Below are 25,065 nucleotides of genomic sequence, written 5' to 3' on the forward strand. Positions count from 1 at the left end.
TTCAACAACTAAACTGGCCATTGGATGAGATCCAATGTTCCTTAAACATTGCACTACATCCAGCTTCCCCCTCAATCTATGAAAACAAATATTGTGAACTAAGCCCACTCACTCTTTAATATGTTTTGAAGCCTCGCATATTCTAAAATTGGTGGATCAACAACTGTTCAATCCCTTGCCCTTCTTCCTTTATTTACTTCACTACATCATCCTCAACCAATTTCCTTCAAGCAGTGATGTGACAATTTTTCATTTACCTCATTTCCAAACTTGTTTGTCTTGTTTCCTCGATTAATTCCTTCCGAGTGACAAGATCAAATGGATAGAGCTTGGTTATTAGGTTCTAAATATATCATTTGCCTAAGATACCTAGATATTACGGGCTATGTGTATTCTCGATTATTGCATCTTGTGATATTATTCTTCACAAGAAAGGAAACAACAAGCAAAGAAATTGGGGAAACGAGATTAAGAAAATATCAGAGAAACCGTTTTTCCATATTTTTGAATTTATAAAAATTATTAGAACTGATAATTTGGGTAAAATGAAAAAGGGAATATCCATGGATCATCATACATTCATACTTCATTAAGATTGCTCACCATATGCTATGCATATCAGAGATCCCATCATAAATATAAAACTAATGCTTGTGTTCCGTGTACATCTTGTTTTTCTCTGTGTAGACAGATAGCGGCCAGTCCCACTTTTTTCATTATTATTATATGCAGGTGAAGAGATATGGCCTTTTAAAGTGATTTTTTTTTTTTGGTAGGTAGAAAGTGATTTTCATAATAGCGTCAAGGATCTTATATAATGATAATGTTCTCCAATGTTTAACCAAAGATTTTAAACAATGCTTTGCATCCAATAAGGCATATTATATAGATAGAATTGTTGGCAAGTAAAAACAACACATAAGAAATGTTAAATTTTTAGTTGAATCAGGTCCACCTCTTCCATGTTCTCCTATGCTTAACCAAAGACTTTAAGCAATGCTTTGCACCCAATATGACATATTACATAGATAGGATTATTGGCAAATAAAAACAACACATAAAAAATATTAAATTTTTAGTTGGATCAGATCCACCATAAACTAGTGAATCGGCTCATCCACAAATCAACATGTACAAATGGGCGCATATTGTGCTCTTTTTCTTTTTTATCCGATATTATGCATATTGCTTCGTGACTGGACTGATTCACCAACTTAGCAGTGGATCTGGTCCAATCAATAATTTGTAATTAGAAATCTAAAACTAGGAGAGGTATATTTTCTTCTCTCTAGCTTCGTACCTATGGTCTTCAGCACATTCGACCTTCATTTCTTCTTATCAAAGCATGTTATATTTCTCCCACTCGGAGAGATATTCCCCATGTTCACGTCTCATCTCTCTCTCCCATCCATCTTTGTCACTTCTATCATTGAAAAGGAGAGGAACCATACATCTTGCATGGAGGAAGTTACTTGAATCAAATCAATCTAAAGACTTTCTTTTTTTTAAAAAAAAACACTTGACCAACCGCTGATTCAGAAATGTACCAAAAAAACTTAGAAAAAATTGATCACTGAAGAAATAGTGAGGAATGCTATGGTGAGGTGATGCAGAGAGGGAACATGTAACCTACTTCTGGTTCTGGTTGCGAATGTGAGGAGAACCGGAGATTACAAAATCAACAATGTCGTTGTAGTATAGTGGTGAGTATTCCCGCCTGTCACGCGGGTGACCCGGGTTCGATCCCCGGCAACGGCGCATTACCCTTTTTTTTACAGCAAAAAAAACCGTCTTGTTTTTACCTCGTTAACCCACTCTCTTTTTTTTCTTTTACTAAATTGCTAATTTTAGAACTACAACCTCCACAACAGTGTTTTTTTTTTTTTGCCCTAAGTTTTAGAACTACGATTGATTTTTTTCTTTCCATGACGTACCTTGGTGTTTTTTACCAAGCTACTACAGTTTAGTTTTTTTCGCTGATTTGATCGAAGTTCAATCCTCTACGTTTGCTGTTTTTCCTTTTTTTATTCTTATTATGTTTTGGAACTACAATTGATTGTTTTACTAAGTACTTAAAGTTTTTCTACTAAGCTGATAATTTTGGAACTACAATTGATTTCTTTTACTAAGTATTTAGGAAACTATAGCTTTTTTTTTTTTTTTATAAGCTACTAATTTGGCTGTGGTTTGATCTCGATCATGATGATTTTTTCTTCTTGTTTTACTAAGTTGTTAATTTTAGAACTATAATTGATTTTTTCTGAAGTACCCGGATTTTTTACTAAGTTACTAATTTTGTAACTATAGTAGATTTCTTTTACTAAGTACTTGGGCAACCACAGCTATTTGCTTTTTAAAAAAGGTACTTAGGTTTATTCCTAGCAACGATGTTTTAACCTAACGGGTTAAGACCTTTTTAAATTGGTCTTCCAACTTTTATCCTTCCTTTAACTTTTGGTCTTATTCTAAAGGATCGTCTTTTCTACATACCGATAGTGGCCGTGACCGTTCTATTCTTGGCTCGATAGCCAAGACGAAGGCTTTTTTTTTTGGGTCAAAACGGCAAATTATATAGCTCTAAAGTGAGTACATCCTGCCAAATCACGAGAAAGTAAAAAGTACAAAGAGAAAGAAATATCTCTCATAGATGTCCAAAGAAACTCTCCGGAGTGCCGGGCGACGAAGGAGGCGACCCAGTTTGCTACCATGTTCGCCTTCCGAAATACGTGTACTGCCTGGAATTCTCCAACTCCTGGGCCAGTCTCCGAGTATCTCTAATAAGAGGATGACCATCACCATATCTATCCACACCTCGAATCCAGTCAATCACCACCGAGGAATCTCCCTCAAGAAGCACCCACTCGGCACCGAGGACTCTCCTCGCAAATGATAACCCCTCCCATGCTGCCCGAAGTTCTGCCCCTATAACCGTAAGTTCTAGCGCGCGCTGACCTCCGGCTGCCACCAGCCTGCCCCAGGAATCTCTGATCACAAATCCAACACCTCCAGTAGTACCATCCACCGACATACTCCCGTCAAAATTCACTTTGAGATAACCAAGGGGTGCCCCCACCCCTTAGATATCTCAAAGATGAAGGCTTCGTAATAGTATCTTTTCCCCTTCTTTCCTTACTAAGTTTCCAAACTACAGTTTTTTTAAATTTTTATAAAGTACCCAGATTCGTTTACTAAGTTGCTAATTTGATCTAGGTTCACTCCTCCGGCATCCTTTACCTTTTTATGCCTTAGTAAGTTCTGGAACTACAATTAATTATTTTACTAAGTCTTTAGGTTTTTTCTACTAAGCTGATAATTTTGGAACTACAAGTAAATTTTTTTACTAAGTATTTAGGAAACTATGATTATTTTTTTAATAAGTTGCTAATCTAGCCAATATTTGATCTCGATAATGATAGTTTTTCCTTTTTTTACTCGGTTGCTAATTTTGGAACTCTAGCTGATTTTTATGAAGTACCCGAATTTTTACTAAGTTGCTAACTTTGTAACTATAGTAGATTTCTTTTACTATAGTAGATTTATTTTACCAAGTACTTGAGGAACTACGGTTCCCTTACTTTTTTTTTGAAAAAAAAAAGTAGTACTTGGGTTTGAACCCAGCAACGACATTTTAACCTAACATGTCTTAATCTAACAGGTTAAGATCCTTTTAAATTGGCCTTTCATCTTTTATCCTCCCTTTAACTCCTGGTCTTATCCTAACGGGTCAACTTTTCTGCAGACTAGTAGCGGCCATGGTTGTTTTGTCCTCAGCTTGATAGCCAAGATGAAGGCTAGACTAACTAATCATTCAACCATGACCTCCTCGGTCAGTATTCCTACCTTATCGAGTCTCCCTGCCAAAGATTTGAAGGCCATGAGGGCAATCTAGAGTGTCATCGACCTTGACCTCGATGACCTAGCCAATCCTCAAAGGATGACTGGGATCCAGAGCATTATCACACCCTATTGAACATCTTTGATCTCCTATTTGGTCAAATCGCAAACTTGACTAACCTAAGGCACCAGTTTTCTTGTTTCACCTGGACCTATCAATTGATGGCCTTAGTCACTGAGGAGGATGAACGAGAGACCTCCTAGAAAGAGAAGTTTGTGTTTGAAGTAGCCATTCTCAAAAATGAACTCAAACTAACTAAGAATACCTATTGGTGCGGACACTAGTACCAGGTCAGCCATCACTCGAGTCTACAGTCACCACAAGATCCAGCCAATTCAAGTCTTATGATGTTATTTTGGATTGATTTTATGTTATTTTGTTTTATTTTATGGGCTTATTTGCATGTTGTTATTTTAGGGCTTTTATGGGATTGTTTTCTTTGTAGGATCTTTTTGTCATTTTGTGATTCTATATATATGGATCCATGCACTTGTTTAGGGTTGATGATTGATTGAATGAAATAGCCTTCGTTCTTTCTGAAGCCCTGGTGTGAAGCCATGGTCAGAGCCATGTGAGAAGCCTGGTTCTTCTTCCTCCCCCTCCTCTTTTCCTCTTTTTCTTCTTCCCCCTCCTCTTCTTCCCTTTTCCCTCTCCTTTCTGTAGTTGTCCTGCATCAGCTTTGGTATCAATTGATTACCTCTTTGAAAATCCATATAACTGAAGTCTATGATAAGTTGAAGACTCGGGAGGTAACTCGAGCTAAACAAGAGAGGAGAAGTTTAAGTCTCAGGATGAAGCCTGGCCTGACTTTGTTACTACACTTTCCGACTTTCTAGGACTTGTTCTGCAAATAAGCAAGCATGACAAGATGGTTAAATAGCTATAACCTAAATAAAAGCAAATTAAGAACATAGCTAGGAATCTATAAGCTTCCCCCATCTTGTAAATTCTAACTTTAATGTTGAATTGTTGTATTGACCTTTTGCTCGAAATCTATATACAGATGAATGAATCTCTTTTAATGGCCAATCATTATTGTTATGTACTTTATTCAATCACTAATACTGCTTACTTTATTCATGACTCTACTTCTGGACCGAACTCGGGTCTCCCATTCCCATCTTTCTATGGATATTTGCTAAACATGAGAATCGATTTCATCTATAGTCAATATGAGGATTCTTGATAATCTACATGACTGAGTTCCGGACCAAACATAACCTTTTCTTAAAAAACACCGCTGCAACATTGCCCTTTGGCATATGAACTTAGCATGCATGATAACTAGAGATAGAATGGTAGCATCCATTGACGTAGTTGCCTCATAGTCTTTGTGATGGAGGTAGATCGTACCACAGAGTGATAACAGTATTGCCCCTATCTGTTACCATTAGGGGTTAACGGGCTTTAACCATAGAATCTTGTGTCAGTGCAATTCCATTGACCTTTCTTCTGAGGACCATCTGCAAATCATGGTGGCTAGAGCCCACTTTGGATTTGATCATCAATTTAATTTCGACCGAGGCATCAATGGTTCCTTGTTTCTTCTGTCATGGTTCTGCATTTACTTGCAAATAATTTCTTCTCAAGTTGGTCTGTGAATCCCGAGCACTCTTTATAATAATCTTCCATTTTGTTCTTCTAGCAAGCCAAAACTCAAAGACCAAGTTTTTTGAGGACCTTTGACATTCTTATATTGTAAAGATTGATAGGCTGATTTGCCCTCTATAGGGGTCTAATAGGCTAAGTTCGTCACAATACACATCGAAGCATGCTGCAGCGAATGATATTGACTCTCGATAACAAAAACAAGCCTATTGACTCACTCTTTTACTAAATTCAAAGATGTCTTGTGCCATTCTACGAGTGGCCTCAATATAATGGCCACTTTGACTGGCGAATGTCTCCAGTAGGTCATGCTAGCTCTCATTCATATAAAGCTTGAACTACTTAACTATATCTTGTAATAGACTAGCAAACAAGTAGATTAATTCCACTTGAAGAATATGGTTGTCGAAGCCAGCTCTCTAGAAGGAGTAGGCTGTTCAGATCAATGAGAACTTTCATTTCTTATGAGGTTGGAGGAGCTCGACCAAACGACCCAGCTTAAGAATTTGGTGTTCCTCGGCATGAAGTGGACTCCCTTGTAGTCTTGACAATTGTGTGTGATTCCTCTTTCATGGTGGCATCTTAATAGATATTAGTACAATCATAACAGACATGCCAGAAAATATGCTTTTGGGGACAGAATGGCACGCGCATCATTAAAAAGTTTGTGCAAGTGTGGGAACATGCCATTGATGTCAAAACTAAAAAGAATAGAGGATAAAGTTCGGTAGCATGGATCCTAATGCTTTGAGCTATAAAGACTTTCACCACCGAAATACAACCTACTCAAAAGAGAATTATGTTGGTTGTCATCGAGCCTACATAGAAGGGTCGAGCAAGGCAAGTAAAACAAGAAAACTAAAAATAAATACAATGATAAATTAAAGATAAAGATGTTTGATTGGCCAATCGTTCTCAGAGTTACATCCACATATTTATATATAACATTATTAAACGGTCTAGAAATCGTCCATCTCTAGTATTGACACTTGTCCATGTCCGGCCTTCACTTTGCTGATAGTTTCAGTGACCGGCGCTAACCACTCAACACGTTCTGATAACTGTCTAGTCGCATACCTTATCCCAATCCCTATGCTAAGCTGATAGGAGAATCTCTTATATTATCATACTTGATCAGCCTCAAACTCATCATAACCGATTTTTATTCCACCTATTCTTGATGGTTGTGCAACTTGTCACGACTCTCCTCATTCAGCTTGTAGAGCATCATATAGGTCCCGTGTCGAGTCATCCTTGAGCTTACTTGATCTTCTTTTAATGAAATCAAAGGGTGTCAAGGCTTCGGTCTCTAAGTTATTGTGTTAGTTTTGTCGATTCCGATTCGAAAGCCCTTCACCATTATCTTGCATGTTCCTTGCCATATAGCTGGGTATGCATATATGCTTGGATGTCAAGAATTGATGTAAACAGTGGGGAAATAAAAGTGCATCAAGTTGGAGGCTGCAAAGCTAGCCAATGGGGACTAACGTCACCTAGCCATTGATCTGACTTGAATATTTCAAACTTAGATGCTGGAAAAAGAGATTGAATGTCTAAACTCTCAATAGTATAAAGAGATTTGTGGCCCATGCCATTTGTAATGCGTGGTTGCATGTAGGCCGCATGCCAAACCAAAAAACTATGAATAGACTCAAACCTAATCAATCATACCAATCGTGCATGCTTACGTAACAGGCAAAATGCGTTCAATAATTCAGATCAAGCCCACAAACAATTCTGTCCACCTTGTGACAACTTAAAACTCATCACCTAGACTATCAACATTTGGGACATAACCCCAAACACCATGGGTCTAAAACTTTCACAAATGAGAGAGAGAGAGAACTTATTGAAGTACCAAGAAAGTATCATATTTGCAAAGGTCATATAACTGCACATTCATTGACAATATCCACTCAACATCTATTGTGGATCCTCTACAATTAGTCGAGTGCATGGCATACTTTCCTTGTGTAACTTGATTCCTATCCCTTAATTAAGTTGATCGTAGGTTTTGAGTAGCAAAAAGAAAAAAAGAAATCAACTAAAATTTTCTTTTTCTAGTTTTGTCAACACAATTTAGGGATGAAGTTGATTATCTTTGGCCATCGATACGACCAGGCCATGTGTTTTATTTTTTTGCTTAAAAACCATGTGTTTTATTTTCATCCTCGTCGTTGGTCCGGCGGCCATGGCCCTTTGTCTTCCATAGCCCAAACCAACCAATGGAAGGAAGTGTGCTTTTTTTTTTTTAGGGCTTTTTATGAATGCCCTAAAAATTCAAATTTAAGTAAATACCTTCATAAAATTTATATTTATTTCTGTACCTTATAAAATATTGTTTTTTACACAAATATATCTAATATAACGGTTCTTTTAACACCAATAATAAAAATGATATTTATTTTAATTAAAAATAAAAAAAATTTTGAAATTATTTTTTTGTCTTCCATCGCGATCGTCTTGTTTTTTTGCATATCTACCCATTAAGAGTATTTTAGTCATTTTAATTTGAAATCGTTAATTTTTTAACGAATTTAGATGATGTGGGTATATATGCAAAAATAAGAAAAAAAATATTAGAATAGTAAAATAAGTGTTTTACTAGGTTTATATATATATATATATATATTTTTATATATATTGTAATATTTGATATGTAGGAGGATATTTATGTAATTTTGTTTTTTAAATTTGCCCCACCTGGAGCGCGTAACACGTGCAAAAGATTCTGCTTCTCTCCACCGTATTCAGCGCCCGCCTATTGACCGGTCAAAGCTGGTGGAGCCCACTAGCTCGACCGAACCATATTTTTTTGAGTATGGATCAATAACTAATATCTCGATGGGTCCCATACCAAAATAAACTGTGGGACCCATTTGACTGGAGTAGCCGTAGATTGCGTTCGACAACCAATTCAGGTGCGTGCAAATTGATCCAAATCTCACCTCACTCTATCTAGAAAACACTGAGGTCAAATTGACCATCATTTACATTTGGTTTTTGTTAATCGCAAATTTTTTCCATGGCTGAGAAAATATAATTATTCTCGTTTCAGTCCTTGTACAAAAATTAAGTAGGCACAAAAATAGACAATAATTGTCCGAGAATATGTTTGGCTAAATTGACTCATGTAACACAATCATACAATAAATTTAATAAGTTGTAACTACATCTTAAAAAAAAAAAAAATACAATGTACCTCAAAATTAACTTATCCTGTATTCAATTTGACTGCAAGACAGATTACAAGAAGAACTTTGATAGCTTCAGCCAAATTGCATGTGCCAAATTATGTCAGATCAAACAATACAACCAAGTCACTTAACAACAATTAGTATCCATCAATTCATCTTGTTGCTGCATGTAATGGAACAGGCTAAAATACTTCGTGAACTTTATAAGATCTAAATGCAAGATGACACTGGAACAAATAACTCCTCTTAAAAGGAATACTTCACTTCAGACAAAGAACCATACGTTAACGCACTTGTACCATCAAATCGATCAGCTATCACAACCGTCCATCTAGTGATGCAACTGATTAATAGAATAGGGGGATTTAAAGGGAACAGCTGGAGCTCCAATGTCCACGCTGCGAGGTCACATCGGTATTTTTCGTTCCCGTCACCACCCTCAAAACACGTGCAAATCCATGCTTAAATCTTACACTAACAAAAAAAACTAACCAACCAAAATTTCCTTTCTATTTTTCTCTGCCGTGGCGTTGGAGCTTCTCCGTCTCCGCTTCCGGCCGGTCCGAACCGCCCCCTCCTCCTCCTTCCATGACCGCAAGACCCGGCCTGGTCCATGCGGAACCCGTGGAAGAGGGCGCGGGCTGGCGGCCTCTCCCGGCTCGTCTCCGACCTCGCCAGGCCGGACCACGGCGCGTCGCTCGTCGTCCAGGCCGGCTTCCCCACCTCCCTCGCCGACCTCGTCGTCAAGAACCGCGACCGCCTCAAGAAGCCCTCCCGCAAGAAGACCCCCTCCTCCTCGTCCACTAGGGTGCCTCCCGTCGCCGCCGGCGAAGATGCCGGCCGTCCTGCGGTTCGCGGCTCCAGCGGTGGCGCCGGTGGAATCTTGGAGGAGTCCCTAGCATACCCGGTTCCCAGTTCCATCGAGATCAAGACAAATGCGAGCGGGTCCGGATTTGGGCTTCTGGTGGTGAATTTGTTGGTTTTAATGGTTCTGGCGATCGAAAGGAGGAAGCTTGTTGCTGGGATCACGGTCTCGGCGTTTGCTCTATTTTTGCTCGATTTTATGGGGTTGCAGGTGTTTGCGTTCTTGAAGCGGTGCTCGAATGCGAGGAGGAGCTTGTATTCGGCGATCGGAGGATTGGATTTGGAGGGGACGGAGCGGGTTTGTCCTATAAGGGAAGTTGGGGTCGAGGGCCAGGTGGATTTGATGCCATCCAACAGGAATTGGGAGGAATCCTCCATCGATTCGGATCAGGGGAGGGAGATTTTGTCCGAAAGGAGGGATCTTGCCGCGGGCCGAAATGTTGGTTCTTCTGGTAATTCAAAAGGAAAGAAGTTTTGGAGGAAGTTTGTCCCGAAGAAGTCTCTTGTGAGTAGAAAAGGTAAAGATGAAAAGGAGCTGGTCTCGAATTCTAGTTCCCATTCGAGCAGAAGAGGAGAATTTGATAGCATTACAGAAGAAGATGCGGATGAAGTGATCAATGGAAAAGGACACAAGAAAGATAGCAATGAAGAAGTTCTGAGCTTCATTGCCTCCACTGAGGTCACAGATTTTGATAAAGAGGAGATTGGGGACGCGAGTCGAGAAATTGTTCTTAAGACTAGATCAGGAGTCCCTCAGCAGTTTGTTTTCTTTGTCATAGTTCTTTTTGGGCTTGCCGGAGGGAAGACCACAGCAGTCATTCTAAGTGTGTCTTGGTGTCTGTTTATCAAATTAACTGAAACCGTGCGTAAGAAATGAAACATGCACGGAGCCGATGTTCAGTTCTTTGATAGGTTGTGCATCAGTGAAAGGCTTTTTTTCTTCGTCTCTGAGGTAGGGGGAAGGCTGTTGTATGTATCATCCATTGTCACAATTGAAAGCTCAGCTCAACCTTGCGATGGCGATAAGAGTAATGAAGTTTGTATAAGGTATCATACACAAAAGGCAAAAGGAAAATTGCAATTGTTTATTTATTCCTCTTGTAGCTTGATCTCTTTTAGTTCTTCATTGGTTTTGCTGATTTTCTAGTATTTTGCAACACCTAATGCTCCTTCTATGCGCTTCTGATGGTGAGTGCAAAGGGTCTAAAACAGGAGTATGAGATAAAGGAACCTTTACCATACCATTAGTGTCACACTGTTATTTAGGTACTTTAAATTTTCAGCTATTGTTGAACCTATGCTCCTTTTTCAGGCTATCTTTTCATTCATCTTTCTCTAACATCACAGTGAAACTTCTCTTTCCATTGCCGCGATGTTCAAGCCAAAACTCTCAGACCATGAGTCTATCTATATTACACTTCCTAATATAACATCTACTCTTAGGAGACTCATATGGTATGATTTAATCAAACAGGCTTCCTTTTGTGATCTGATAGGATTTCTCTGGATCCATCCACCACACGATAAGAGTTCCTCAGAAAAGCATGAAAGCTCTTTACTCTTTCTTAATGTTTCTGTTAGTTTTACTTAAGGCACATGATAAAGAAAAATAATGCAAGTATCTTCTATGAATTTTCGTCGTAGGTTCTCTGTGTTATTGACAGTGTTGTTTGGTCAAATGCTCTTAATTTTTTAATGACTACAGTATCAGTCTAGGGAGATTCCCTGTAATAGCCTCATCTGAGTTCATATAGTTTCTGCTGGATGAGTAGAATGATAGATGCTGATTTTGCCATAAAATGCAGGCTATTGTATATGTGGTGAAGGCTCCATCATTTTTGCACTCCCTTATCTCATGGAAATTGTAGTCATGCTTGCATCTGCTATTCATAGATGAAAAAACTCTAATTCACCATGTCTTTGTACTACCTTGATGGAATCCTTGACCTCCTATCTTATTAGAGACCAGACCTGCATTTATTATGACCTCTGCAATTCCAACTGTATTTCTTGAGGGTGTTACTCCAGAATAGAGGTACAAAAACTACAAAATGGTCCTCACTACCATTAATTTATCCATTGTTTCCATTATTTTCTCATCTCTGCAACATCATCCTGTCAACCATTCGCAGTCATAGGATTCTAATAAAACAACAAGATATGCATGTTCAGGATCCAATTTGTAGGCATAAAATCACCTACTAGAGCAATTTGTACCCATAAAAATAATTTAACTATGCTTATTCAACATATTGGGAGTTATTGTATATTTTCTAACATTTTTTGGTTTAATTTATTTACCTCACTTTAAGACCAACACAATTTAAGAGAATTAAACTTTATTCAGCTTTATGAGGCAAAAACTGCTTTAACAAACTAGACTTGAATGTTGCTATGAACTCAAAACCTGGCATCAGCTATAACGATGCCGGTGTAAAAGTTGTAAACGTTGCATTCTCCCTATATTAATCTGCTTTAAAGTCAATATTCAGTAGCACAGAGAAACTTGATGTGCTAATACATGATTAACTCACAGACATGAGTTCGACAACTTAAGATTTTGGGATACAGCATAATAAAGCAACTGTCATCATGTTGCTCTTGATGATTTGTGATGTTCTTTTCCATGCATCCTGATGAATACTTCTTTCATTTGGTTTCCTTTGTTCAAAGTTGGCAAAATTTAGCAAGATGGAAGTTACAACCATGGCACAAGAGGAAGATCAATACATCTTTAATATCAAATCATAAATTCAGTGCTGTTATCTTAGCTTTTCATTTTCACCTTCTCTGCAGAATCTCCCTACTTATTTCATGTTATGATATGTTGGTTTACTAACCCACTTATCACTGCCACAGAATTTATGTTGACCCAGTTGTTGTAACATCTTTTTCCAGCTTCCACTGCTCATGTCCCTGCTGTTGCAGTTCGGCTTCTGCTGCTTTAATTTCATAATGTAATAACTGAGATTACTGCCAACATTCTTGTGATCTTTATCCCACTAAATCTTTGCCTCGACATAACTAATCTCTGCTTGCTCTCTCATACCCAATTTTAATCGGTTCTCATCTCTGCAAAATCATCGTATCATCTAGCCAGGGCGTAAAGGTTTTGATCAAACTTTATCAGCACCTATCTTTTCTTAAAGGCCAAAAAGCTGAATACTCTTTTAAGATATAGTTCGTCTATCGGTGCAGTTCTAGGTAACTCCTGTGCATCATGCAAAATATCAGCTCTTTTAGTAGGTTAGTACCTCCCGCCTCGCCATCATGGACTGAACCCCCAATCCGCCCTGTCTGAGCGGCCCTTATAATTGTCCAGTCCAAAATACACTATTTTATCTAATAAAAAATATAATGTCATTATTGTTTATTATTAGTTCTTATTTTTATTGTAATATCTTTATATTAACCATTATTTAAGTGATTATTTACATATTAAAATATAGAAATATTTGTAAGATAAGTAATGCTTGTTACAATAGTTACAACGATTATTAATAATTTTGTTGGGGCCCTTATAACGAGATGAAATTTTGGTGGCCATTTCAAAAATGTGGTTGTGGCAAGAACGCTCGTGAGCGACACATTTCATGAACCACATATCATTCATGCTTATATTCGGCACTTACGCCATTTTATCATGATGACTCTACGGCAGCTTTTTCTTTCATGAGCTCTGGAAATGTCACACCATTCCTCTTTATTTTCTGCCCTCTTTGGGTGAGAAAGGCACAGTTACAGGCAGATGTAATGGAGCCGAGCTTCATTAAGCTTCTATCTGATCAAATTTGATTTAAAATTAATTTTAAACTTATTGTTATGATCAAATTTAATTTATCTATCATTATTTGAGCTTTATTCAACCTTTATTTCTAATGGAGATAGATATAAGTCTAATTGATCAGCTTAAGAAATCTAAATGAATAAAGATCAATTCAAGCTTGAACCAAATATAATTCAAGCTTGAATTAAAACTTTATTTCAAGCTTTGTTAAACTTAGTTGAAGGATGAATTAACAATTAATTGAATCAAGAAATGCAAAATATATTAATCAAAGCCTTAATCAGATAATTCATTTTCTATATAACTTAAAGCATATAATATAAATTCATTTCAAGACTTACAAAGCACTAAGTAAAGTTAGTTTTCTTGACGAGCCTGCTTTACTGTTCAAATTTGAATTTTTAGCTTCTAATCTAGCTTTATTCAAGCTTTTTTCGAGCAAAGCTAGCTTGAGCGAAACTTGATCTGCTCAATTCTTTTGATAATCTTTGTTACAACTTACAAAATCTAAGTGACTTGAACTTAAATTCAAAGGAACAAATCTTGTTAACCTTCTTATCAAATTTGAACTTGATGGAGAAAATACTGAACACCCCGACCTTGGGCCCAACCGACCTCCCTGTCCTCGGATGTAAACTAAAATAAACAACTTCCGGCAGTCGCGGAGAACAATTGACATGCATCGATAAGGGATGACAGCCCCAACAACCGAGAACCTTGTCAGTCTATGATCATGGTGGCCTTACATTCCGTATCAGACCTACACCGCATTCTGCCCACACGGACTGACCCCCAAGCCACGACCATACCACCAGTCATTGCATGGCATTATTGTACGTCACGTTGGTCAAGGTAATGACAAGGTTTGCTCCCCTATATAAGAAAAATAATTCGGAGACCTAAGGCATACGATATGTTTTCCTTTCTTACAAAGCGCTCACTCTACTGAAATCTCTCTCTTTCATACTGTTGCCTTGTTGTTCTGACTTAATCATCAAAGCATTCCCTACCAAAAATTCTCTGGTAAGTAGACTTCTTGCAGGCCATCCAATGGAGGAGTTCAGTGCCCAACGCCTCAAACAACCTGCTTAGCCTGTCTCCACCTGATCTCAGGGTTGTTCTAGTGGCGTCCTACTTTGGTTCGGATACAGCACAGAACCTAAACAGAGCCATCGCAAAAATTGGTTTCAAAACAATTGCATATGTAAACAAAAAAAAATTATAGAAATCTCAACTTAGCCATGTTCGAGTACAATAGGTATTATGTAAATAGGAATTATTTGTGTACAATCATGCCAACTTTGACATGTTCAACTTTCGCTCTTCCCATTCAGGTTCCAAAAGTTTTTGGCCTTACAATTGTATAATCTATAATAAGTCACAACTATATTATATGGTTGGTTATTACTCTGCAAAGTCATAACTATATTACTCAAACCCCCCTCAATTTCTTGGATTTATCTTAACCAAAATGACCTTGGAGCAGCACATACTCATTTTTCATTATTTGTGTCTGCGTATGTATGTTTGAAAAATAAAATTGTGTCGGTATTTTTAGGAGTCAAATGTTTTACAGTCCACAATTACAAGCTTAGATGCAATGGAGATCATATCAACGTGCAACACCAAAACAATATGGAATGTTACGGGGCCCAAATTAGACATTAAGAAAGGGTTTGTCAAAACTAGAATGCCATGTGGTGCGTTTCGAATGAAAATTACCAATCTCCTCATGACACGTTATCCTACGGCTTCCTTGGTATCAGATTTGCGCTTTAAAGCGCTTTCCTTGTCCTAACCTCATCTTCAGCAGGGCACCGACATTTTTTTTTTTTTAATAACGGATGCAAATATATGGTGGGTACCTATATATTCAAAAAAAATTAAAAATATCAAATTCTGGAATATATCAAATAGTTCTCTCCTCTTCAACTACAGGATCTTTTTAGCATGCATAGCCACATAAAAGGTTATTCAATCTACTGCTCTATTGGCCTTTCGATATACATACTTTATTTATAAAATTATTTTTTTCACTATTTTCTAAATATTTTTTAAAAATAAATGATAGTTATTAATAATAGTAGCCGAGTCCTTCTCACTTTGTAAGGCGTTGACCTGCGACGCTTCCCAAGCATATCTTAGGTCGGTTCCAACTTCTAGGCTTTCCCTCCCTGTACGTGGGCTGAATCAAACCAATAACGGCCGCTGGTTTTTGTGGGCTCCATTTATCCAGCGCATATCTCCGTACCACCGCAGAACTCAGCGACCGTGACGACTATAAATAATAATTTTTTGAAACCCATTTAATCAATTTTTTTATAAAAAGATTAGATTTATTAAGTTTATAAACTATCTTAAAAAAACTTTATGAATTAATACTGAGATTTTATGACAATATCTTACATAAAGATATTAGTAGATTAACTTACAGCCGCTGACGGCATTAGAGCCTGAATGGCTAGCTGGCGCTCGCGAAATTTGACGGGTGCCGAGCTGGCACCGAATATTCCGTCTAAATTTGACGGCAAGGAATCGTTCCCAGAAATGGCAGCACCCGAGGCAGCGAAATTTTCGGAAACTATTAGGCTAAGGAAAGAAAAAAACACGCCCTTCTCACTTGCCCTCTCTTCTTCCTCTTCTTCTCCGAGCGCGCTGTGCACCCGGAGAAGAAGAGCGGCGGTCGGCGGAGGCGGCTTCTAGGGTTTCCAGACCGTGCGGAATTCCTCAGGTTCGTTCCGTGTCGTCTCTTTGGTTTGTAGATGAAACTTTTGTAGATGAAACTGGGGTTTGGATTCGTAGATCTGTCGTCTTTCGCGGTTTTTCTCGTGGAGTTTGTGCAGATCTTTTGTGTGTTGATTTGGTTTTGGAAAGGGCTTCAATGGACGCGTTGTTGGGTTTTTGGAAGATAGATGCGCTTGGCCTAAAAAGGATCGAATCCGTCCATTGTTCATCTTATTATGAGTTCTTTTGAACAAAAAATTGGACCCGGTTTTTGCTTCCTTAACTGAAGATTTATTTTGGCCTTTTTTTTTTGGTGTTAAGGAATTTTTGGTTTGTGATTTCGATGTGAACTACTAGTGCCATTGAGCAAAAATTAGAATTTTGTGTGATTGGTACATCAAAATTCATTTCCCCCCCTTTTGCTACAAAGTAGGAGTCTATTTTCGTGTATGAAAAATGGATATGAATTGAATGAAGGTCTGCCTTACGTAGTGTTGAACATGTGTTTTAACATGTATCACACTTAAAGGGGCAGTTTTGATGATCTGAAAATGTAAGATGTCTTCATTAGTTTGAAGTCTACGATTTTCAGAAGTGATTAGATTGAAATTTTGCTTTTTTCAAATGTTTGGATGGTTTGCTCGCTTCATTTTAGGTTCATTTTTTGATTTTTTGTATTGACCTGGCACTGCTGAAAGGCCCACAGCAGCAAACTGCCTTTTCCAGGCTTCCCTTTTTCATGTCTAAGTGGTTGGTTTCTAAAGTGTGTTTCATATTCAAGTTCTTTCAGAAGAAAAATGCTGGATTTGTGGGTTATCTATCATTGGGGTTAGTGATTGATGGCCTTAACAAAAGCTTTGAGCTATATGCTTTTATTCAAAAAGTGATCAGTTGTACTATCCCTTAGTAATGATGTCTTATTTTTGAACTGCCTGGCATTATAAGGATATCTGGGAGATGTGGCTGAAGTTATACATGATAGTTCACACTTTTCTCACTTGTTGCTTCATGCTCCTTGCTTGTCTTTATTTTATTTTTCGTGACTCGTTGTTTCATGCTTCTTGTTTTCTCTCGTTTGATTTTCTTCATAGCAGTGAGTTTCTTCATGCTGTTTATCTCATCATACATATATATGTATTCTACGATTGCAGTGTATTTAAAGTGCCCAAAATGGTTGCACAGGAATTCACAGTGGACTTGAGTAAGCCTCTCGTCTTTCAGGTAAATAAAACTTGTAATCATATTTTTCTTTCACCTTAAATGGCATTTCCGTGACAATAACTTCAACTGTTTTTCTTTGGAATATTATTATAATATTAAGACAAAGATAAAGATAAAAGCTTGCTGTAGCATGTTCTTGCTTTTCAGCTATTGTTGAACTGATGATTTAAGAATTATGGTCCCATCTTCCCTGCTACGGTGTTTTGACTACAAATGGGTTTGGTTGGATCAGAGATTTGCTAGATTCAATCCAGCCTCATTTAAATTTAGGTTTAATATCTAGACCTAACCCAAGCAGCTTATATATTGGATTGCTTCAACTTCATTGTTCAGTTTTAAAAATCTAATTGGGATAATATGTTGGGTCAGGTCAGTCTAGATCCAGCCCAGCCCCATATTTTTGGAGCTTGGTTGAGATTGTTTTAGAATTTTTAGTTTGTTGGCAAAATAACTTATAGTTGGCAACAATTATTAATGAGATTCTATTACAAATCTCCTGTAGGTATAAGAAAAATAATTTATGTGCAGTACAACTATGTAGTTTGCATAACCCATCAGAGCATTTTGCATTGTAAATGAATACTGATATGTTTTGAAATTAATAAAGCAATCTGCTATATAATTTATTAGCAATATTGCTGATCTAACTTTATTCTGCTGAGGAATAATAATCAGGTCAGTCTCTCAATGATAATAGTACTAGTTAAATTTAGTTCTATGATAAGTGTCAACCTCATTTTAGCATAACACACTGCTTTCCTTAATTGAAATTGACTGTGTATTTAATTATACAGATATTTGAATATATGGCTTGATGGTAGGGTTATAATTGGGTTGTATAGGGTTTCTAACCTAACTAAACTAATTGGATCTGTTTATCATGCAGGGTAGAATGGATTCTGGGTTGGGTCAGAGAAAAGAAAGATCCAAATCTGACCCCAAACTGGATTTAGAGTCAATCCAACCCATGATTTTATGTTTTGGGTTGGGCTGGCTTTATCAGTTTTGGGACACCTATTCCTTTTGCAGCCTTAGGCACGAACAACTACAAACTATGAGAAATGCATAAAAATATAGCAATCATTCTTCTATTTTTATTTTACAGTTGTATTTTCTTTACTCAGAAATTCTACTCCTGTTCATGTGTACCATCCTATAATCCAAGCGTTATTTCTTACTATAGCTCTTCAGTTAAAACTGTTTATTAATTAATTAGAAGCTTGTTTTCTTGCAAACTTTAAAGGTCGGTCATCTTGGGGAAGCTTACCAGGAATGGATTCACCAGCCCATTGTTAGCAAGGAAGGTCCACGATTTTTTGCAAATGACTTCTTGGAGGTATTATTGCATTTTCTTAAATGAGTGAGGTGCATTTGGTACTGGCTTCTAACCCCTGTATTTCCAACAATTAGTTCCTAACATGCACTGTATGGTGGGCGGTCCCAGCCATATGGCTGCCTGTTGTCTGCTGGTTTGTGACCATGTCTATAAGAATGGGCCATACAATCCCTGAAGTAGCTCTGATGGTTGGGACTGGAGTCTTTCTGTGGACACTGATTGAATATACTCTCCATCGCTTCCTTTTCCACATGAAAACAAAAACTTACTGGTAGGTTTCATTTTGACGACAATTTTTAATTAATAGCCCCAATTTGATCTCTTTTGCCCTACTACAAATGAATTAAAGATATATGTTAAGAAGATTTTGAAATTTTTTCTACAGGGCAAATACAGCACATTATCTTCTACATGGATGCCATCATAAGCACCCAATGGATGGACTCCGCCTTGTTTTTCCTCCTGCTGCTGCAGCTATTCTATGTGTGCTGGTAAGTTAATACATTCCAATCTCTTTACCTGGCTTGTAAGAATTAGAAACTCTTCTTTTCATGAGTTTATAAGCATGTCCGTTGTCACTGATGCACATAATCATGACTGCTTCGTATTAGATTTTCTAAATTTGTAATTGTGATCATATTTCTTATCAAATGTTTGAAGCGGATGCTTAAAACAGACTGATTAGAATCCCAGGAACGAACTAACCAGGGAATTCTTTTTTGCAGCAATGTGAAACATGACTTTTAAAAAAAAAAATCAACACCATTACCTGAAATATGGGAGTTTAACTAGTAACTAAAAGCTACTGACTTTACATGGATTTTCTTTCAGTTCTGGAATCTGGTTAAACTTTTTGCAACCCCATCCACTGCCCCTGCCTTATTTGGAGGTGGTCTTTTGGGTTATGTTATGTATGATTGCACTCACTATTATCTTCACCATGGACAGCCGTCCAAAAATCCAGTTAGAAATCTCAAGGTGAGAAGATTTATGAGCTGTCATTTAGAATCTCACTAACAGTTTCCGATCTTTGTGGTATTCTAATAATAAATTGCTTGTCTACCAGCTGGATCATATGAACCACCACTTCAGAGTTCAGAACAAGGGTTTTGGGATAACTTCTAAACTATGGGACATCGTGTTTGGGACATTGCCTCCGTCACAAATCTCTGGGAAGACCAGTTGATTTTTTTTGCTCAATAGCTCAAGGTCTTGTAATTTATCAAGGGGAGGCTCACCGTTGCATATCTGAAATGATTTTGGTTTTATGATTGTACTATTGTTAGTTATGGTGCCAGCTTTGCCAGTTTTTTGTATCCCTATTTTTCTTTTATGTGCAATTCTTTCTTGCAGATCGCCTGCAAGATTTGGCTGGCCATTTTTATGGATTCTATGAAATGAGTTCAGTATAGATACTCCTATTCCCATGTTTGGGATCCTTGACTGTCTGTACCCAAGCATTACTTGTTAAGACTTTCTTTTGTGATGCGCACTCCATGGTATAACAGATTACCTTTGTGATATGGATCTGATTGGAAGGTAATAGCTGGTATGTCATGAATTGGTTATGTTATTTATCTGAGGCTAGTTTCATCTGTACAAAGACAAGCAGGTTCTCATGTGAAGTGGAACTCTACTATTCTGGAGTTGGGTTGTAGACCATATTTTGCAGAGGGAACTCGGATTTGGTGGGCGATCTTTCGTGATGTGGATTTTGTAATGTCAGTGAAAATAAATTTCGATGAGAGCTTATATTGACCCTTTAATTTTTTGTTCTGTATGATTGGGAAGTTTGTTCTGTTGATAGTTAGAAATAGCTAAAATCATTTGCAAACTGATTGGGTGAAACATCGAACTAAATGTTACAACCCGGAATGTGGAAGTAGCGTCCATGATAAATGCATGGCAGTTTTTCTGTGCTAATCATGATATGCTTCAGCAGCCATTTGACATTCCTTGTGATTGGAGGTTTTTGAGCATGATTTATCAAGATGCAATTTTTTTGGGCCACTCATGAAAGAAGTTTGCAGCATCTTTTCTACTTCATAGAACCATCCATATGGATGTCTTTTTGCAGCCACATTGTAATTTTTTCTGAAGCTTTTGTAGACGGGGATTGTGCGATCTGGGGATAAAGCTAGATGCTTAAAAGAGGCCACTAGCTGCTGTGTTCTCACCTAATGTCATTGTTATTTATTTATTTTTGTTTTAGGGAGAAGGTTAAGTAGCCCTTGCAGTCAAAATTATCCAAGCACTAGTTCTCTTTTTGAAACGTGGTACGCAAGTGATGAGTTCGATTTGTTGCCATATAACTCGCTAATGGAGGAGGGGAAAAAAATCAATGAGTTATCACCTTTCATGTACTAAAGTCTATATTATGCGTCTTTTGGATGTTGGAATGAGCTATTTGCTGACATCTTATGCTTAAAAGGAGGAAAGAGAACACCAGAGGTAAAGGAATGTCATTCTTCAACTGGCCATTCTATTTTTTTTTATTCTTGCTATTGACTCAGTCTTCTAAAACTCTTGTAATTATTTCAAACTAGATTTTGTTTTTCTTTGCATTCATGTACATTTATCGCCTTTATTGATGCTTGTTCACATTGATTCTGGACATCAAACGATCCTCTTACACGGCGACTCTGTCATTCTACACCTCCAACATGCACTCTCTAACAAAGATTAATATATATATATTAATATATATTAATAGAAGATATATTTATTAAATATCTTACATAAAATCTTGATTGATGGAATCATGACCTTCTAGGAAGTTCTCCTATTGTAGTTATAAGCTTAAAGTGTTTTTCCGTCCAATTCTTCTTTTCTATTCTCTTTTACCTTTGTTAACCAATCATACTATTTTAACATGACCAAACCCATTTTGCCTATGAGACTTCAGTAAGTAGAGTACACTAATCGAACAAATAATTTTATCAAGCCTGGAGATTAAGTTAATCATCACTTGAGTTGGAAGGAGGGATCATTCATTCACTTAAAAAATTCAGATTTACCAAAAGAAAAGCAAATTAAAAAAAAAAAGAATATAAACGATCGCAATGGGACTCAAACTCATATGTTAACCAATCATACTATTTTAGCATGACCAAACCCATTTTGCCTGTGAGACATCAGTAAGTAGAGTACACTAATCGAACAAATAATTTTATCAAGCTTGGAGTTTCAGTTAATCATCACTTGAGTCGGAAGGAGGGATCATTCATTCGCTTAAAAATTTCAGATTTACCAAAAGAAAAACATATTAAAAAAAAAAAGAATATATAACGATCGCGATGGGACTCGAACCCACAATCTCCCGCTCCGGAGGCGAGCGCCTTATCCATTAGGCCACGCGATCTGAATGATGTGAAAATCCAATATAAATTATAGATATTAACAATCAATAATTTTGATGCCATCTTTCCCTTTAGTCTCTGAAACGCTCGTAGGTTCCTGATCGAGTTTATTTTGAGAACGCTGGCTGCATGTTTAGTTGTTGTCATTTGGTGCCAATTGATCTCTGTTTTGATGCTCCATTTTAGTAATCTTGAAGTCTTTTCCCATCAATGTGCATTAATATGTGAGAACTGCCGCAATTGACTCTCAGCCTAACAAATGGCATGATGGGAATCGGTGGTGAACTTGACTAGGAGAAAGAAGATTCTTGTTTAATATACTTTTCACAGATTTTTGCAGCAGATATCTACTACTGCAAGTGAGTTGGGTCAGGCACAGACACAGCTTGATTTAGATTGTTGACCCAAAATTTACCAAGTTGAGTGTTTTTGTTTATTTTTTAGCTATGGAGGTTACCAAGCTCCAACTTTATCAAGGAAATGAATCTCTGATTACATTGTTGCTCAGAAAAGTCCTTTTGAAGCTTTTAAAGTAAAAGATAATTTCTAGGAAAAAAAGGTGTCCATGTGCTTGAAGTGCTTCTGATGCTTCATGGGCTTGTGTTTTAAAGGCTAGATATTTCCCAACCTCAACCTTTTGGGAAGCAAACTAGATGACAAGGAGGTTCTTGGTCATCGGAATTCTATCATACATCTGAGAACTTTTTTTCTATCCGAACTGTGAAGGTTTATGGGTACAAGTCGATCTAAATGGAAGGTCAGTAAGCCTACTAATGTCCCTCTAAATGTGACTAAAGTTTCAGATATTTTTGTAGGCAGCCCAATAACAAGAAATACAAATATTCTCGAGGAAATTTTTGATACTAATGTGGGTACCTACTAATCCATCCTCCTGTGCCAGAGATCATTTAATTTGGGCTCCTTCCTTTCACAGACATCTCACAACAAAGTCAGCATGCAAGCTTCTTGTCAGCGATTTCTATCAAGCTGCTTCTTCTAGCAAGCAACATTTGCGAAACTATCGGAGCACTTTCGAGCGAAGCAAGAATTGCGTAAGAGAGTGCTCTCTTTGACCCTTTAGGTCCTTCCCGGGGTGCAATATCTATTTATTAGCTACACCTTCTCAAGACTGATTTGGTTTGTGACTCCATTGGCGCTTGTGGTTGCTGATTCTGTACCATCCTTTATTAGTTGATTATGTAATCTAAAGAACAGTTTCATGGATTATAGGACTCTCCCTTTATGCATGACGACCTTTCTTGTGGTTTTATGGAAGGCTGGAAACAATTTAATTCCAGATCATTGGATCCAAATGCTTTACCTATTCCTAACAATGAGTTTGCCATGCACTTTGAAAGATGGATGGAAGAAAAAAGTGCCCAAAAGCTTGCCTTAGAAGCTTCTCAAACGGTGTTAATTTGCAAATCTTTTTGGGTAATGCTAATATATGTTGTTGGTTGTTGGGGCATGGTTAGTAAATAAGGGAGGCAGAACTGGCGCCTACGTACATAAAACTGTGAAAAGATTTATTTCATGTCATGCGATAAAAGTATCTTATGACGATGTTATTGCAGAAGAGGCACTTGCATTATCTATTAGAGCCGCACATAGGTCGGATCGGTTTTTGGATTAGAGACTAACTTGAAACTAATCCAATTCTAATTGATTCTTAATTTTTGGAACTAAAACCAAAACAACCAATTCTGGAACCAATATGAAGATCGGTTCGTTCAATTAGGTTCTCAAATTGTCCAAAATCTTTTTTTCAAAATAAACTATTGATTTCATTCAACAAAATAAATTAACATTAGAAGTTGGATGGCAAAACACAACACATAATATATTAAAAGGCATCTTACAACAATAATATTTAAAATAATTATAAATCTAGAATATAATGTGAATTCTCATGTTAGTTTTCTGCATGGTTGTTTTCCTGTGTTGTTGGTGTGTATTTTTTTTTTGTTATTTTTGTAATTTTTTTTTTTGCACGAATACCTCTTGTGGATCAATGGAAAATGTTTTCACTAATTTCCAAGGTTATCACAATATATTTCAATCTTTCCTCTGAAGTAAAAAAGGAATTTTTGCATACTTTTGTCATGCATTTACTTATAATTCGGCTAGACAGTTGATACAGTTATGGTGCATGATGGTGTTTGAGATCGGCAAATATTAAAATAACAAATACTTTTTGACCGAACTTCTACTCTAAGTGATAGGACTGAATTTCTTTTTTTTTTAAGCACAAGCCTTAATGACGGTATATAAATTTTATTTTTTAAAAAATATATAAATTTTAATGATGATGAAAAAAAACTGATAAAGTTTGTCATATAACTAATCATAAACATAAAAAGGTCGGTTACCAATTTTTGCAAATCTTAAAACTTTATCTCCAAATGCAAATATGAAAACTAAGGTACCTTTTTTCGGCCAAAAGAAAGGGCTCTTTCCTTCCCTTTTTTTTCTTTTTTTTTTCCTGCTAAAAGGATAACGGCTATTTCTTTGTTGAGCCATTACCTTGTCACTAGAATGTAGGACGTTGGTCCCATCAATTCTGCAGAACCTACCTCTTTTGTTTGTATTGAACTTGTCTTTCTCGGTAGATTAGTAGAGATCATGGTCGGTAGAACCATTCCAAACCATTTGATTTGGGGCGTACTGAGCCGTACCGGCAGCTGACCGACAACCAAAACAAAAACCGATGTCGGAGGAAAAGAAGAGGAAAACAGAGAAAAAGAGAGAAAGAACAGAAAAGAGAGGAAGAGGGAGAGAAAGGAAGAGACAGAAAGATGGAAGCTGGCCAGCAGAAGGTCGAGGAGTCGCCGCATAGAGAAGGCAGAGGCTAAGGAGCCGCTGCGCGGAGGAGGAAGAGGCTAGAGAGCCACCACGTAGAGTAGGCGGAGGACGGGCCCTCTTCGGAACCTTATTTCGAACGAAATAGGGAACCAAAAGCAGAGCTCCTCCTCCGCCTCCTCCATGTAGCTCGCCAACCCTCAACCTTTTCCTGCGGCGGCTCCCCTTTTTCTTTTTTCTTCTCTCCCGTTCTCCTCTCCTCCGCTTCTTTTACT

At 37.4% G+C, this 25,065-nt stretch overlaps 2 protein-coding genes and 2 non-coding genes across 4 annotated transcripts; 3 read left to right on the top strand and 1 right to left on the bottom strand.

Annotated features, from left to right (window-relative positions):
• The first annotated feature begins 1,686 nt into the window (after nucleotides 1–1,686).
• TRNAD-GUC (transfer RNA aspartic acid (anticodon GUC)) lies at nucleotides 1,687–1,758 on the top strand. The gene has a single exon. It is a non-coding gene; the product is annotated as a tRNA-Asp (tRNA).
• Nucleotides 1,759–9,188: 7,430 nt separating this feature from the next.
• Nucleotides 9,189–10,723, top strand: LOC103705422 (uncharacterized). Its single transcript, XM_008789129.6, has one exon. It carries the CDS (start codon nucleotides 9,314–9,316, stop codon nucleotides 10,439–10,441), a length of 1,128 nt encoding a protein of 375 aa, XP_008787351.4. The 5' UTR covers nucleotides 9,189–9,313; the 3' UTR covers nucleotides 10,442–10,723.
• A 5,202-nt stretch (nucleotides 10,724–15,925) lies between these two features.
• LOC103705423 (dihydroceramide fatty acyl 2-hydroxylase FAH1-like) lies at nucleotides 15,926–20,155 on the top strand. The gene is made up of 7 exons (XM_008789130.4): nucleotides 15,926–16,082; nucleotides 17,227–17,296; nucleotides 18,540–18,632; nucleotides 18,707–18,903; nucleotides 19,018–19,123; nucleotides 19,464–19,610; nucleotides 19,699–20,155. The coding sequence occupies exons 2-7, from the start codon at nucleotides 17,246–17,248 to the stop codon at nucleotides 19,816–19,818; spliced, it is 714 nt and encodes a 237-aa protein (XP_008787352.1). The 5' UTR covers nucleotides 15,926–16,082; nucleotides 17,227–17,245; the 3' UTR covers nucleotides 19,819–20,155.
• A 1,765-nt stretch (nucleotides 20,156–21,920) lies between these two features.
• On the bottom strand, nucleotides 21,921–21,993 carry TRNAR-CCG (transfer RNA arginine (anticodon CCG)). Its single transcript has one exon. It is a non-coding gene; the product is annotated as a tRNA-Arg (tRNA).
• Between the last annotated feature and the right edge of the window lie 3,072 nt (nucleotides 21,994–25,065).

Source organism: Phoenix dactylifera, chromosome 9, assembly GCF_051530095.1.
Source record: "Phoenix dactylifera cultivar Ajwa chromosome 9, Ajwa_hap1_PhDact_Kaust_v1.1, whole genome shotgun sequence".
Lineage (NCBI taxonomy): Eukaryota > Viridiplantae > Streptophyta > Magnoliopsida > Arecales > Arecaceae > Phoenix > Phoenix dactylifera.